Source organism: Saimiri boliviensis, chromosome 6, assembly GCF_048565385.1.
Source record: "Saimiri boliviensis isolate mSaiBol1 chromosome 6, mSaiBol1.pri, whole genome shotgun sequence".
Lineage (NCBI taxonomy): Eukaryota > Metazoa > Chordata > Mammalia > Primates > Cebidae > Saimiri > Saimiri boliviensis.
This window is the reverse complement of record NC_133454.1, coordinates 125,708,528-125,722,858: the sequence shown is the minus strand read 5'-3', so window position 1 is coordinate 125,722,858 and position 14,331 is coordinate 125,708,528. Positions and strand designations below refer to the sequence as shown.

The 14,331-nt window shown below is 51.4% G+C and overlaps 1 protein-coding gene across 2 annotated transcripts in view; it reads right to left on the bottom strand.

Moving 5' to 3' along the window:
- Positions 1-12,655: 12,655 nt before the first annotated feature.
- The window catches only part of PACS1 (phosphofurin acidic cluster sorting protein 1), a 157,598-nt gene continuing 155,922 nt past the window's right edge, over positions 12,656-14,331 (bottom strand). Inside the window, exon 24 of one of the 2 annotated variants that reach the window (XM_039471516.2) lies at positions 12,656-14,205. In XM_039471516.2, coding sequence (XP_039327450.1) covers positions 14,090-14,205 — 116 coding nt within the window. In that variant the 3' untranslated portion in view covers positions 12,656-14,089. The remainder of the gene's footprint in view (positions 14,206-14,331) is intronic. The other variant, XM_074401725.1, reaches the window with a different exon arrangement.

Here is a 14,331-nt window from a genome sequence, read left to right as displayed (position 1 = left end):
CTCAGGAGGTTGAGGCAGGAGAATTGCCTGAACCCAGGAGGCAGACGTTGTGGTGAGCCGAGATCGCACCATTGCACTCCAGCCTGGGTAACAAGAGTGAAACTCCATCTCAAAAAAAAAAAAAAAAAATTAGCTAGACATGCTTGCCTGTGTAGTCCCAGCAACTCAGGAGGCTGACGCAGGAGAATTGCTAAAGCCTGGGAGGGGGAGGTTGCAATGAGCTGAGATCATGCCACTATACTCCAGCCTGGGTGACAGAGTGAGACCCCGTCTGAAAAAAACAAAAACAAAAACAAAAATTAGCAGGGCACGGTGGTGTGCACCTATAGTCCTAGCAACTCAGGAGGCTGAGGTGGGAGGATGGCTCAAGCCAGGAAGTGGAGGTTGCAGTGAGCAGAGATTACATTATGCCACTGCACTCCAGCCTGGGTGGCAGAGCCAGACCCTGTCTCAAAATATATGCATACAGGGCCGGGCGTGGTGGCTCAAGCCTGTAATCCCAGCACTTTGGGAGGCTGAGGCGGGTGGATCACAAGATCAAGAGATCAAGACCATTCTGGTCAACATGGTGAAACCCCGTCTCTACTAAAAATACAAAAAATTAGCTGGGCATGGTGGCCAGTGCCTGTAGTCCCAGCTACTCAGAAGGCTGAGGTAGGAGAATTGCCTGAACCCAGGAGGCAGAGGTTGCGGTGAGCCGAGATCGCGCCATTGCACTCCAGCCTGGGTAACAAGAGCGAAACTCCGTCTCAAAAAAAAAAAAAAAAAAAAAGAAAAAAAAATATATATGCACATACATATATGTCATGCTGATTGCACTTTGGTAAGTCTGCCTCTGTGCACACAGACTCCATCCCACCATGACTGGACTCCCATCTGGCCAGCATGTTCTGTTCACAGGGAGGAAACAGAATCTGGAGCACATGGCACTTTTGTTCTTCTTCATGACATTAGGTTTCAAAATCTTTTGAGAAATAACTTTCTTAGAAGGCTTTCCCTCTAGAGATTGAGATTTGGTGGTGCCAGAATGAATCCTGGGCACCTCTTGGGACTTTTTTTTTTTTTGAGACAGAGTCTTACTGTGTTGCCCTGGCTGGAGTGGAGTGGTGAGACCTCGGCTCACCGCAACTGCCACCTCCCAGGTTCAAGTGATTCTTCTGCCTCAGCCTCTTGACCAGCTGGGATTACAGGCACATGCCACCATGCCTGGCTAATTTTTGTATTTTTAGTATACAATATTGGCCAGGCTGGTCTCAAACTCCTGCCCTCATGATCTGCCCACCTCAGCCTCCCAAAGTGGACTTTTTTTTTAAGAGTCAGGGTTGCACTGTCACCCAAGGTGGAACAATCATAGCTGTGGCACAATCATAGTTCACTGCAGCTTTGAACTTCTGGACTCAAGTGATCCTCCGGCTTCAGCCTCTTGAGTAGCTGCGACTACAGGCAGGTGCTCATCATGCCCAGCTAATTTTTAGTTTTTGTAGAGATGGGCTGTCACTATGTCACCCAGGCTGTTCTTGAACTGCTGGGATCAAGTGATTGTCCCACCTCGGCTTCACAAAGTGCTGGTATTACAGGTGTGAGCCACGAGTCTGGCAGTCTCTTGTGACTTTAAAACCTAATTGGTGCCTATGCTGTGCACCTGGATTGAAAGCGCTGTTTCAGTGTCTCTGTTTTGCAAGTGAGGAAACTGAGGCTCAGAGAAGGGAAGACGGTTGCACCTACCTCACTAGACTTTTTTTTTGAGACAGAGTTTCATTCTTGTTACCGAGGCTGGAGTGCAATGGCGTGATCTCGGCTCACCGCAACCTCTGCCTCTTGGGGTCAAGCAATTCTCCTGCCTCAACCTCCCGAGTAGCTGGAACTACAGGCATGCACCACCATGCCCAGCTAATTTTTGTATTTTTAGTAGAGACGGGGTTTCACCATGTTGACCAGGATGGTCTCGATCTCTTGACCTCGTGATCCACCTGCCTCAGCCTCCCAAAGTGCTGGGATTATAGGCATGAGCCACCGTGCCCAGCCTAGACTCTTTTTTTTTTTTTTTTTTTTTTTTTTTTTTTTTTTTTTTTTTTGAGACAAAGTCTTGCTCTGCTGCCTAGGCTGGAGTACAGTGGTGCAGTCTCGGCTTTCCGCAACCTCTGTCTCCTGGATTCAAGCAATTCTCCTGTCCTAGCCTCCTGAGTATCTGGGGTTACAGGCACCTGCCACCCTGCTTGGTTAATTTTTAAGTAGAAATGGGGTTTCACCATGTTGGTCAGGCTGGTCCTGAACTCCTGACCTCAAGTGATCCACCTTCCTTGGCCTTCCAAAGTGCTGAGATTACAGGTGTGATACACCACACCCAGAGTCACTGGGCTTTTCATCCTGCTGTTCTCAGGGAGTCCAAGCTCCCTGTGACCAGTGACTGTATCCTCTCAAATCTAAAATTCAGGTGATTGTGTCCAGCGTGTGAGGGAAACCGGCCACATGGAGTAGAGGTCAAGAGAACCCAGGCTGAGTTGCTTGTTGACACCCACACAAAAGCACAGTTGCATGTACCCTCAACAGAAAGCCTGAGGCTGGTTCACCCTGAGGCAGAGGACACCTGGTGCCTGCATGCATACCGCCACGTGGATGTGGGTGTGTTCACAGGCCCAGTATTGCACACACTGCTTACCGGGTAGGCACAGGACTCTTGCTTTCTTCTCCTGTGCTCTCTCTTTAATAAAGGAGCACATTTCTTTTTTTTTCTTACATACATATTTTTTGTGACGGAGTCCCACTCTGTCACAGGCTGGAATGCAAATGGCACAATCTTGGCTCACTGCAACCTCTGCCTCTTGATTAAAGTGATTCGCCTGCCTCAGTCTCCCAAGTAGCAGGGATTACAGGTACCCGCCATCACACCTGGCTAATTTTTTGTATTTTTAGTAGAGACAAGGTTTCTCCATGTTCGCCAGGCTGGTCTCAAACTCCTGACCTCAGGTGATGTGCTTGCCTCGGCCTCCCAAAGTGCTGGGATTACAGGTGTGAGCCACCACGCCGGGCCAAGGAGCACATTTCTTTTATCACCTTTTCCCCAGTAAATGGAGAGAACACTTGTCAATCTCCCTTTTGACTTGTGCAGATTCCTCCCTCTGGCTGTTCTGCTCACCACCTTTGGGCTTCAGTGGTTTCTTTGTGATTCTCCTTAGGCGCTGGCTGCTCCTCCCGGTGTGCTGGTGGGGGAAGGCTGGGCCTTCTCTGCTGGTTCTCATGCTCTTATCACTTAGCCTTTCATGTGTTTGGCCCTTTCAGCTACTTGGCTCTTTATCTTGTCTCTGAGGATTGCACTGTGTCTCTGAAAGGAAGAGACTGTTACTTCATCCTGTGCTCCCCCAACAGCTGCTGGTCTCATGCCAGGCTACTGATGGGCAGTCAGTAAGTGGAGAATAAAGGAAGAAATCCATGTTCAGCGGTGATTCAGCTCCTATGCCCTTCCCACAGTGCTCAGCAGTCCCCTGCCATCCCATGCCTGGGAAGTTGTTCTTGTTGCTTTTAATATTACCATTTCCTCCCTGAAAATCACTCCCACTGCTCCTACTCCATCCCTTTAGATCCTCGGAAGCCCTCTTCCCACTGAAATCGACTTTCTTAAATTATTCTTTTTCTTTTGGCTAGCTTCCCTCCCTTTCTCTGAAGTAGCTGGGGGACTTTTGCCAAGGCTATCATCCCACTTAAAATGTCAGCAAATAAGGCCAGGCACAGTGGTCCACGCCTGTAATCCCAGCACTTTGGGAGGCTGAGGCAGGTGGATCACTTGAGGTCAGGAGTTCGAGACTAACCTGGCCAACATGGTGAAACCCCGTTTCAATTAAAAATGGAAAAAATTAGCCCAGTGTGGTAGCTGTTGCCTGTAGTCCCAGCTACTTGGGAAGCTGAGGCAGGAGAATCGCTTCAACCTGGGAGGTGGAGGTTGCAGTAAGCTGAGATCGTGCCACTGCACTCCAGCCTAGGCAACAGAGCAAGACTCTGTCTCAAACAAACAAACCCCCCACCCCAAAACAGCATCAGCAGATTCATCCATAAGCACTCAAGATGGAAGGCTCCTTAAAGACCACGTTTCCCCCGCTTCCTGAGGGGCCCTGTTTCTACCTTGGACACTACTAGTTGTTGGTTCTTTCTACTACTGAGCCAAGAATCACATCTGCTCAAAGCTGTCCCCACAGGCTCCTGGTTCCTGTCTTGTGGCCGTACGGCAAATTTGCACCTTCTCTTCCTTGTGGCCTCCCAGCCACGTTAGATGGGTCCTGCCCTGCTCAGTGGAAGGAACACGGGCCTTGGGGTCAGACTCAGCTAAGTTCAAAGCCGTGCTTCTCCATTTGCTAGCGGCGTTGCTGTTTAAGCATGGTCTTCTATTTTGCCTGCTTCCTCATCTGTAAAGCAGGGTTCCTGTTACCTATTTTGTTGAGTCATCCAGAGAATGCAATAAAAGGCTTTATGCGCTTAACATTAGACCTTCTACAAAACAGACGCTATTCCTAGTGCTTGTTCTCATCACCATCAAGCTCAGTATTCAACAGACCCTGTGCTAGTGAGTGCAAGGTGTAGAAAAAGAATGAGAAATACAGGGCAGCTTCTGCCAGCAGTGTTGCTGGACAGAGATGCAGTCAGAATGAAGGTGAGCCACAAATGAGGTGGCAGACTGGACAGAAGCAAGCATGAGCTGTGTGGCATGGACAGCAGGTGCCCATGTGATTAGGAAGGAGATGAGCCCAGCGAGGGATGAGTTCAGCTCTTCCCAGCATCAGCTCTCCCACATAGTGGGGAGGCCCACATCTCCATCTCTGGCCCAGATCAGTCTCCTGAGCTCTACCCAGACCCCTATATTCCATTTCCAGTTGGAATAGCTCTAAGTCCTGTCCAAATATCCTGTAGGGATGTTCACACAGGGCAGTCAGTCTGTCTGTCCTTGACTCTCTTTCAACTGTTTTTCTTTTATTTTTGAGACAGAGTTTCGCTCTTGTTGCCCAGGCTGGAGTACAATGGCTCATTGCAACCTCCATCACCCAGGTTCAAGTGATTCTCCTGCCACCCAGGTTCAAGTGATTCTCCTGCCTTAGCCCCCTGAGTAGCTGGGATAACAGGAGTGCACTATCCACCTATTTTGTATTTTAAGTAGAGATGGGGTTTTACTCTGTTGGTCAGGCTGGTCTCAAACTCCTGACCTCAGGTGATCCATCGGCCTCAGCTTTCCAAAGTGCTGGGATTACAGGTGTGAGCCACTGCACGTGGCCTCTTTACTTATTTATTTATTATTTTTTAAGAGACGGGGTTTCGGCCGGGCGCAGTGGCTCACGCCTATAATCCTAGCACTTTGGGAGGCCAAGGCGGGTGGATCACAAGGTCAAGAGATCGAGACCATCCTGGTCAACATGGTGAAACCCTGTCTCTACTAAAAATACAAAAAATCAGCTGGGCATGGTGGCGCGTGCCTGTAATCCCAGCTACTCAGGAGACTGAGGCAGGAGAATTGCTTGAACCCAGGAGGCAGAGGTTGCGGTGAGCCAAGATCGCGCCATTGCACTCCAGCCTGGGTAACAAGAGCACAACTCCGTCTCAAAAAAAAAAAAAAGAGACAGGGTTTCACCATGTTGGTCAGGCTGTTCTCGAACTCTACACCTCAGGTGATCCACCTGTCTCAGCCTCCCAAAGTGCTAGGATTACAGGCGTGTGCCACTGTGCCCAGCACCCCCCCCCCCTTTTTTTTTTGAGATGGAGTCTTGCTCTGTTGCCAGGCTGGAGCGCAGTGGTGCAGTCTCAGCTCACTGCAACTTCTGCCTCCCAGGTTCAAGCGATTCTCTTGCCTCAGCCTCCCGAATAGCTGGGATTACAGGTGTCTGCCACCACGCCCAGCTAATTTTTTCATTTTTACTAGAGACTGGGTTTCACCATGTTGGCCAGGATGGTCTCCATCTCCTGACCTTCTGATCCACCCACCTTGGCCTCCCAAAGTGCTGGGATTGCAGGCATGAGCCACTGCACCAAAGCCTTTTCTTTTTCCTTTTTTTTTTTTTTTGAGATGGAGTCTCACTCTGTTGCCTGCCCATGCTGGAGTGCAGTGGCACAATCTTGGCTCACTGCAACCTCTGCCTCCCAGGTTTGAGTGATTCTCATGCCTCAGCTTCCCAAGTAGCTGGGATTACAGGTGCCCACCACCATGCCCAGCCAATTTTTGTATTTTTAGTAGGGATGGAATTTCATCATGTTGGCCTAGCTGGTCTCAAACTCCTGCCCTCAAGTGATCTGTCTGTCTTGGTCTCTCAGAGTGCTGGGATTACAAGCATGAGCCATCATGCCTGGCCTCAACTCTTGTTTTTTAACCAGCTGCTAAAACTTGTTAATGATACCTCTGAAGTCGCTCTCAAATACATTTCCCTCCAACACTTCTACCTTTATGATGCCCTCATTACATCTTTTCTAAATGGCTGCTGCAGCCTTCAAGCTCATCTGCCAGTCTGCAGAGCAGGTCTTGTTTCCTCTGACATGTTGTAGTAAGAACTTTCTAAAATCCCTTGTCTTACTTCTCTGCCTAAGTCCCTTTGCCAGCTCCCGTCTCTCCGGACAGTGTGCCATCCTTGCTCCAGTTCACAGTAGTGAGGCTACTCAGGGCCTGGGCTCTTCCTCTGCTCCTGCCCCATCACTCACCATCCCCATTGCCTCCAGCCGCACTGAGTCCCGTGTGGTTCTCAACATTAGCCACATTCTCTCTAATCTCTGCTTTTGACACATGCTACTTCCTATGCCCAGAACATCCATCCTTGTCAGATGCCTTCAGGATGCCACTCAGCTGTCACTTCCTTTGGGGCATCTTCTTGGACACCTCTTCCTGCAGGGTGGACATCCCTCCTGTGTGCACCTGTGAGATCTGTGATGCCGTGTGGTGATGGTCTGTCTCCCCTACTAGCCTTAGAGTTCCTGTGTAGATTGGGACCCAACCTAGGTTCATGCTGTACCTAGGACAGGAACTGACACATAGTAGGAAGTTAATAAAAGCCAGATGATGTATGGATGGTTGGGAAGATGGGATCTGAGTAGGGTCCTGAGACAGATGGTGGGGTTTAGAAACCTGACCACTTCTCAGCCGATCTGTGTGCATTGGACAAGTGATTTAACCCTCACTCTTGCATTAAACCAACCTTTATTGAGGGTCTGCCGCGTGCCAGGGTGCTGGGTGCTGCAACAATGAGTCCGGCAGCCTAAGTCTCTGTCTTCCTGGATCTCTCATTCAATTGGGGTATAGAGACATTTGCTGCAGTTAACAGTGAACGCTATGACTGAAGAGACAACAGACAGAGGCTAACAACCAGGGTTTGGGTGGGGTGGTTGGAGACAGCTCTTGAAGGTGATACGAAGGCCACATCCTAAAGGAAAAGGGGGTGGAAGAAGGATGTGGGCACTGAAGGTCAGGTGTGGCACAAGAGTGGTGAGCACAGCAGGGGGAAAGCAACTAGAAGTGAAGGTAGTAAGTCAGGTGGAGCCAGACCACGGGCCTGGTGGACAATGGTTGGCTTCTATTCAGAGGGCACTGGGAGGACGACGAAGGACTCTATGCGAGGAAGGTGCCCTGGCTTACATTTGGAAATGGTGTTTGGGAGGCAGCATCGCCAAGAGTTGCTGGTGGACTGGGAGGGGGCGACATGGATGACTCCAGGTTTCTGGCTGGAGTAACAAGATGGATGCTGGTGCCACTACCAAGACTGGGAAAGGTCAAGGGAAATCAGGAGTCTGGCTTTGGCCATGTGTAGTCTGGGATGCCTATGTGTTCAAGTCGCTATGTAAGTGGTTAGATAAGAGGCTTTAGATGGGAGGGCAGGCTCTGACCTTTGGTTTCCTCCTTTGCAAAAGGAAGCATCAGCAGAATTGATTTCACAGGGAGGGCTACTCTAAGGACTTGATGAAATAAACCATGTAAGGCACTCAGCAGCAGCCTGGCTCAAAGGAAATACCCTGTATGTGATGATGACAGCTATTAATGTATGAGTCCTTGGACACAGCAGGGGAAAGGGGTGGCAAAAGAAGCAGTTTAGGCTGGGCGCGGTGGCTCAAGCCTGTAATCCCAGCACTTTGGGAGGCCGAGGCGGGTGGATCACGAGGTCGAGAGATCGAGACCATCCTGGTCAACATGGTGAAACCCCGTCTCTACTAAAAATACAAAAAACTAGCTGGGCGTGGTGGCGCGTGCCTGTAATCCCAGCTACTTAGGAGGCTGAGGCAGGAGAATTGCCTGAGCCCAGGAGGCGAAGGTTGCGGTGAGCCGAGATCGCGCCATTGCACTCCAGCCTGGGTAACAAGAGCGAAACTCCGTCTCAAAAAAAAAAAAAAAAAAAAAAGCAGTTTAAAGATTAGTTTGAAACCTCCTATACAGGAGAACCCTTCACCCAAGTGTGGGCTGCACCAGTGACTTCCTTCCAAAGAGAACAAACAGCATGGGAGCAGGTGTGTGGGACTTTACAGTGAGGGGCCCAGGTCAGCATCATCAGTAATGTCATGTTGATAGCATCTGCCCCTGACAGGCTGTGCTGAGAAGGGCATTCACCTTTGAAGCCTTCCTCCCCACAACCTAGAACCTCCATCCAGCCATGAGAAGAACATCAGACAATCCCCAATTGAGGGACATTCTGCAAAAAGCCTGACCAGTAATCCTCAAAACTGTAAAGGTCATCAAAATAGAGATCAAAAGTCTGAGAAAATGTCATAACCCAAAGGAGCCTAAGAAGACAGAACGGGCCAGGTGCATCTGTCTCATGCCTGTAATCCTAGCACTTTGGGAGGTCAAGACAGGAGGACTGATAAATGAGGCCAGGAGTTCAAGACCCCACCTCTACCAAAAAACAAAACAAAGAGCCAGGTGTGGTGATACATGCCTGTAGTCCCAGATAGGAGGCTGAGGTGGGATGATGGCTTGAGGCCAGGAGTTCGCGGCTGCAGTGAGCTAAGATGGCACCACTGCACCCTAGCTTGGACAAGAGAGCAAAACCTGGTCTCTAAAATCAACAACAAAAAAGAAGACAGAATGACCAAGTGTAGTGTGGCATTCTGGGGGGGAGTCTGAAATGGAGAAAGGGCATTAGGGAAAAACTAAGGACATATATATAAACTAGGGGCATTTATTTATTTATTTAATTTGAGACAGTCTCACTCTGTCGCCCAGGTTGGAGTGTAGTGGCAAGATCTCGGCTCACTGCAACCTCCACCTCCTGTATTCAAGTGATTCTCCTGTTTCAGCCTACGTAGTAGCTGGGATTACAGGTGCCTCCCACCATGCCTGGCTAATTTTTGTATTTTTAGTAGAGATGAGGTTTCATCATGTTGGTCAGGCTGGTCTCGAACTCCTGACCTCAGATGATCCACCCACCTAAGCCTCCTGAAGTGCCGGGATTACAGGAATAAACCACCATGCCTGGCCAAAATAGGGACTTTAGTTAATAATCGAACATCGCCATTGGCTCACTAGTTATGACAAATGTACATGAATGTAAGGGAAACTGCCAGGGTGATATATAGCCACTCTTTCTACTATCTTTGCAACTTTCCTGTAAACCTAAAGGTATTCTAAAATAAAATAATTTACTTAAAAATAAAACCAGTCTGGAATTGGCATACAGGTTAGAGGCTCTTATACTTTCTGCACCAGAATGCCATCCGTTTGCCTTTAGTCTCTGGTGGACCTGTGAGCAGCTCTGCTCTGGTCCAGCCTTAACTCCTGGTGACTGGGCAGAGCTGCTTCAGGTCAGCACCTTCCACCTGAGTTGCCTTGGGCTACAAACTGTTTCAACACAACTGACTTCCTCTTCTTTGCTCGGGGTAGGAGTCTATCTTCTTACTTCTGAGCCTATGAGAAAACCCAGGTGTCTTTTGGGCTAAGGCATCAGCAGCACATCTGGATTTGGGACCCCATTCCAGCAGCACGAGGAACTTCCTTCCGTAAACAGGTATTTATTGTGCACCTGTGATGGGCCAAACAGTCTTCTGGGTGTGAAGGATACAACCGGGAAAACCATTTCCTCTTTTCTTGGTGCTTGCATTCTTGTGGGAGAGACAAATGAATAATTAATGCCAAGGAGTGGGAAATATGAATAAGAAAAAAAAAGGGGGTAGGAGAAGGAAAGGCCTCCTGAGGTGATATTTCAGCCAAGACCTGAATGAGGGAGCACTGTCACAAGGGACTGGGGGCATCAGCAGGATGGACGGGACCAAAGATCCCTGCGAAGGCCATGAGGCTGAGTGGTATCTGAGGAATGTCAAGAGGCCAGTGAGGAGGGGAAGTGTAAGAGGAATTAAGATCCAGCAGCTCCTGGGAGGTCAGACCATGTGAGCCTCTTCACAGGGGAGGCTTCGGCTTACACACCTAGGTAGGTGGGACACTCTGCACAGCCTGGATCAGCAATCCAACACAATCTGCTTAGCTCTGAAAAATCTCTCTGGCTACAGAGTGGAGAACAGGCTACAGGGAAAAGAGGGTGGAAGCAGCGCTAATTAGAAGCCTATCCAGACGAGATAATTGCGGCAGAGGAAGGGGAGAGGCACTGTCAGGGTAAGCCTGGAGGACTTGCTGATGGATTGGATGGTGGGTACGAGAGAAACAGGAATTGAGGAGGATTCCCCAGTTTTTGGTCTCGGAACTTAAGAATGGAGTTTGCATTTACTAGGAGGGAAGTGTCCCAGGGGAGCACATTTCACGACATGGGACCAAGTGAGCTCCCTATAGGGCTGAGTGTGCGGACAGGAGGCTAGAGGCTGAACCCCCGAGTGCTCCAGGTTCGAGGCTGGGAAGCCGAGGACACTGTAGAAAGGGAGGCCAAGAAGGGAGAGACCAGGGAGGTGGGAGAGCAGAGAGCTGTCCACAGGCCAGGTAGAAAGACTCAACCAGGCGATTATTTGCATCCAATGCTACCGACAGGATTGGGCAACCTAGGCCATTGAAACCTTGGTAAGGAAACTTTTGGTGGGATTGTGAGGAAAAAACTGGAAGGGACTGGGCAGAAGTGGAGATGGGGAACACACACAGCTCTTTGAAAGATTTTTTCTGTAAGGAGAACAGAAACAAGGCATGGCAGCTGAAAGGAACCTGGAAGTCTATGGTCTTTAATATTGAGCTTATCCACTTGGGATGCATGTAAGTGGGTGGGAAAGTCCCGGCAGAGGAGAGAACCCACAGTACCAGAGAGCGGGTGACTGTAGGAACAAAGTCCTCAAGGAGTGGAGAGGGATGGGCCCAGGGATGTGAGCAGGGTGGGGGATTTATTGCCACAGAAGGGGAGACTGAGGATATGGTGTCAGACGCAAACAAGCTGAGTTCACCCCTTACCCTCTTCTAGGACTGGGCCAGAACCTAAGAGGGCCAGAAGCTGGGGTCCAAGTCCACCTGTCCCACCCCCTCCACTGGAGCTCCCTGGCCCCCAGCTCTGCATGGCCCCTGCCCTACAGCCCTCGCCTGGCTGCGCTCTGGGAAGGCCTTATGGGCACTTCATCCTGTTCTGCAGCCACATTTGGGACCTCGGTCTAGTTCACACTAAGTATGATTTGCTTCTCCTGGCCTTCCCTCTCACCAACACTGCTATCACCTCATTTAGAAGGCAGACATGATTTTCATTTTCTAGGCTCAGAGAGTTTGAGCAGGGCCACACAGCTGGGTCCCAGACTCTCTCCACGTGAGCTCATCTGGGCACAGGGCTTGGGGAACCGAAGACTGAAGCCAGTGACAGCTGGCTCTGCATGGCCATCCACTCCTTTTGGGGTTTACCTGCAGGGCAAGGATGCCAACTGCTGCCCCTCCTGCAAGACTTCACCTCTGGGCACTTTTTTTTTTTTGAGACAGTCTCATTCTGTCGCCCAGGCTGGAGTGCGGTGGTGCAATCTTGGCTCACTGCAACCTCTGCCTCCCAGGTTCAAGTGATTCTTGTGCCTCACCTTCTTGAGCAGCTGAGATTATAGGCGCTTACCACCAGGCCCCGCTAATTTTTTTGTAGTTTTTAGTAGAGACAGGGTTTCACCGCATTGCCCAGGCTGGTCTTGAACTCTTGAGCTAGGCAATCCGCCTGTCTTGGCCTCCCCAAGTGCTAGGACTACGGGTGTGAGCCACCATGCCCAGCCACCTCTGGCCACTTCTTCATGGTGGAGGCTGTGTGTGCAAGCCTGGCTTGGAAGCCTGTGAAAGAACCAGGCGCCCAGGGAACAGTGGCTACCACTGCTTTCCATCTCTCAAGGGCTTGCAGGAAAGGGAACTTCATGGATGGACCTCAGCCCCAGCCCCTTCACCTGCAGAGGCGAAGACCCCTCTGCTCAGACTTCACCAACCTGGAGCAGGGGAGAGAAGCTAAATTCTGACCTTTGATCAGAAGTGGGGAAGCCACCCTCAATATACCACTGCCTCAGGAGGTGAGATTTGGGGATGATGGGTTCCTGTGGGGAAAAGGGCTTTTGGTGTGGAAATGGCATCTCTTTCCTGTTTCTGACCTCTGCCTGCCTCATGCCAGATGAGACACCTTCATACGTTTCCATGACTGAGAACATGGGAGTGCGCCTGTTTCTGCCCATGTTCCTGGCAGATATTCACCAGAGTTGGGCTGCACTGTGCAGAAGGGGTTGGGCAGCTCCTGCAGCACAGTGAGGGGCACAGAAGCCCAAGGCAGTCGGTAAGAAATCACCAGTTTATTGAATGAAAAACCCAACATCAACTCAGTCCCTCCCACCCCCATCTCCTCTCTCTGGCCCAGGAGACGCTCAGGACAGTAGGGCTGAGCCATGGGAAGGGCTGGAAGAGAGCGTGGGGGAGGTATGGAAGATGAGAAAAACACTTTCAAAATGAAGTTCTGTGCAAAAACTTCTGGGAAGGGGTGAGAGGACAAGAGAAAAGCTCCAGAGGGTCTGGCGGGGTGCAGAGGGCTGGGCTGGGGCCCTGTGCCCGAAGCCACTCCTGAGAACACGGACGGTCAAGGCTGAGGGGCTCAGACCCCGAGTTGGTGAGAGGGAGGTGAGAGGGAGGGAAGGAGCCTGCTGGAGGGAAACCTGGCTGGGAGGATGGGTCTGGGCCCACGCTGGGGCCTAAGGAGAGGGAAGAACAGGGCAGGGAAAGGCAGACAAACTGACATGGTAGGAGGAGGGAGATGAGCAGGAGATAAATGGGATGTCTGAGAGGCCACAGACAGTATGGTGGTGAGGGTCTGCCTCCCATCTCTCCAATCCAGGCAGAGCTGTGCTGGGTGAGGGGCTGGGAGGCAGAGACAGGAGCATGATCAACAAGGGAGGAAGCCACAAAGACAGTGACCGGTGCACAGGGTACATCACACAGTACAACTAAGAGACTGGTCGTGCAAAGAACCAAAGAAACGCTCAGGACACACACGACATCTCAGGGGAGCTGGGGGTGGTGAAGAAGTCGTGCACAGGCGGTGGGGGGAGACTGGGAGGCCCCTCCATCCCAGAAACACTGTGTCACCATAGCAACGGGGTCCTAGAGGTGAGGGAGCTGCCTTCTGCCCCTGTAAGCTGTGGAGCCAGGGTCCCGTGGGCTTAGGAGGGTGCTCCCTTACCCTCCCCTGGGAAGCTCTGGGGCAGGCAGAGAACCCCACAAGAGTGGAACGTGGCCCTGGGTCCTGCTGGAAGCGGCAGAGTGAGGGGATCTGGCAGCTGTGCCTTAGAGGACACCCTGGTAGCTGGAGGGGTTGGGGGAGGACTGGGCTCTCCCGCTGGGGACCAGGATTTCAGCTTTCCCATTTCCAGGAAGGGAACTGATGCCACAAGGAAGAGGTTGGAAGCTGGGTGAAGGAAGGCCTGGAGGACTCAGTCCCGGGGACTATGGGCACCGGAAGGCAAAACCAACATGCCCTGGGCCTGAAGCAGGCGGGAGAAGGGGAAAAGTAGAAACGAGGAGGGGCTGCACAGGGGTGGGCTGAAGGAGAGGGGAGGCATCCCTGTGGCAGTGTCCCTCGGGACCTGGGTGAGTGAGAGGCAGACCCTGGTGCCAGGGAAGGGATGCTGGGCCCGGGCCAGCTGGCCTCCCCCTGCCCGCAGGCGGTGAGGCTGGTGGCAGTGCCAGAAGGAAGAGTGGCTGGGAGATAGGGCCTCAGGTGGCCTTGCTGCCACTGAAGAGTCCCACTGGAAAGTGCTTGACGTGGGTGGGCCACTGGGCTGCCAGCTGGAAGAACTTGATGTCACTCCACTCGACCCCATCAATGGACACTGGGGGTGACAGGGAGAGGAGGGGTGACCAGTCTGTTCAGGTCATCTCCCCAGGGCCTCTCGGGGAGAGCCATCACCTGCCTCCCTCTCCAGTCCCTTTCTCACCCTCCTGCCCGACCCTGCCCA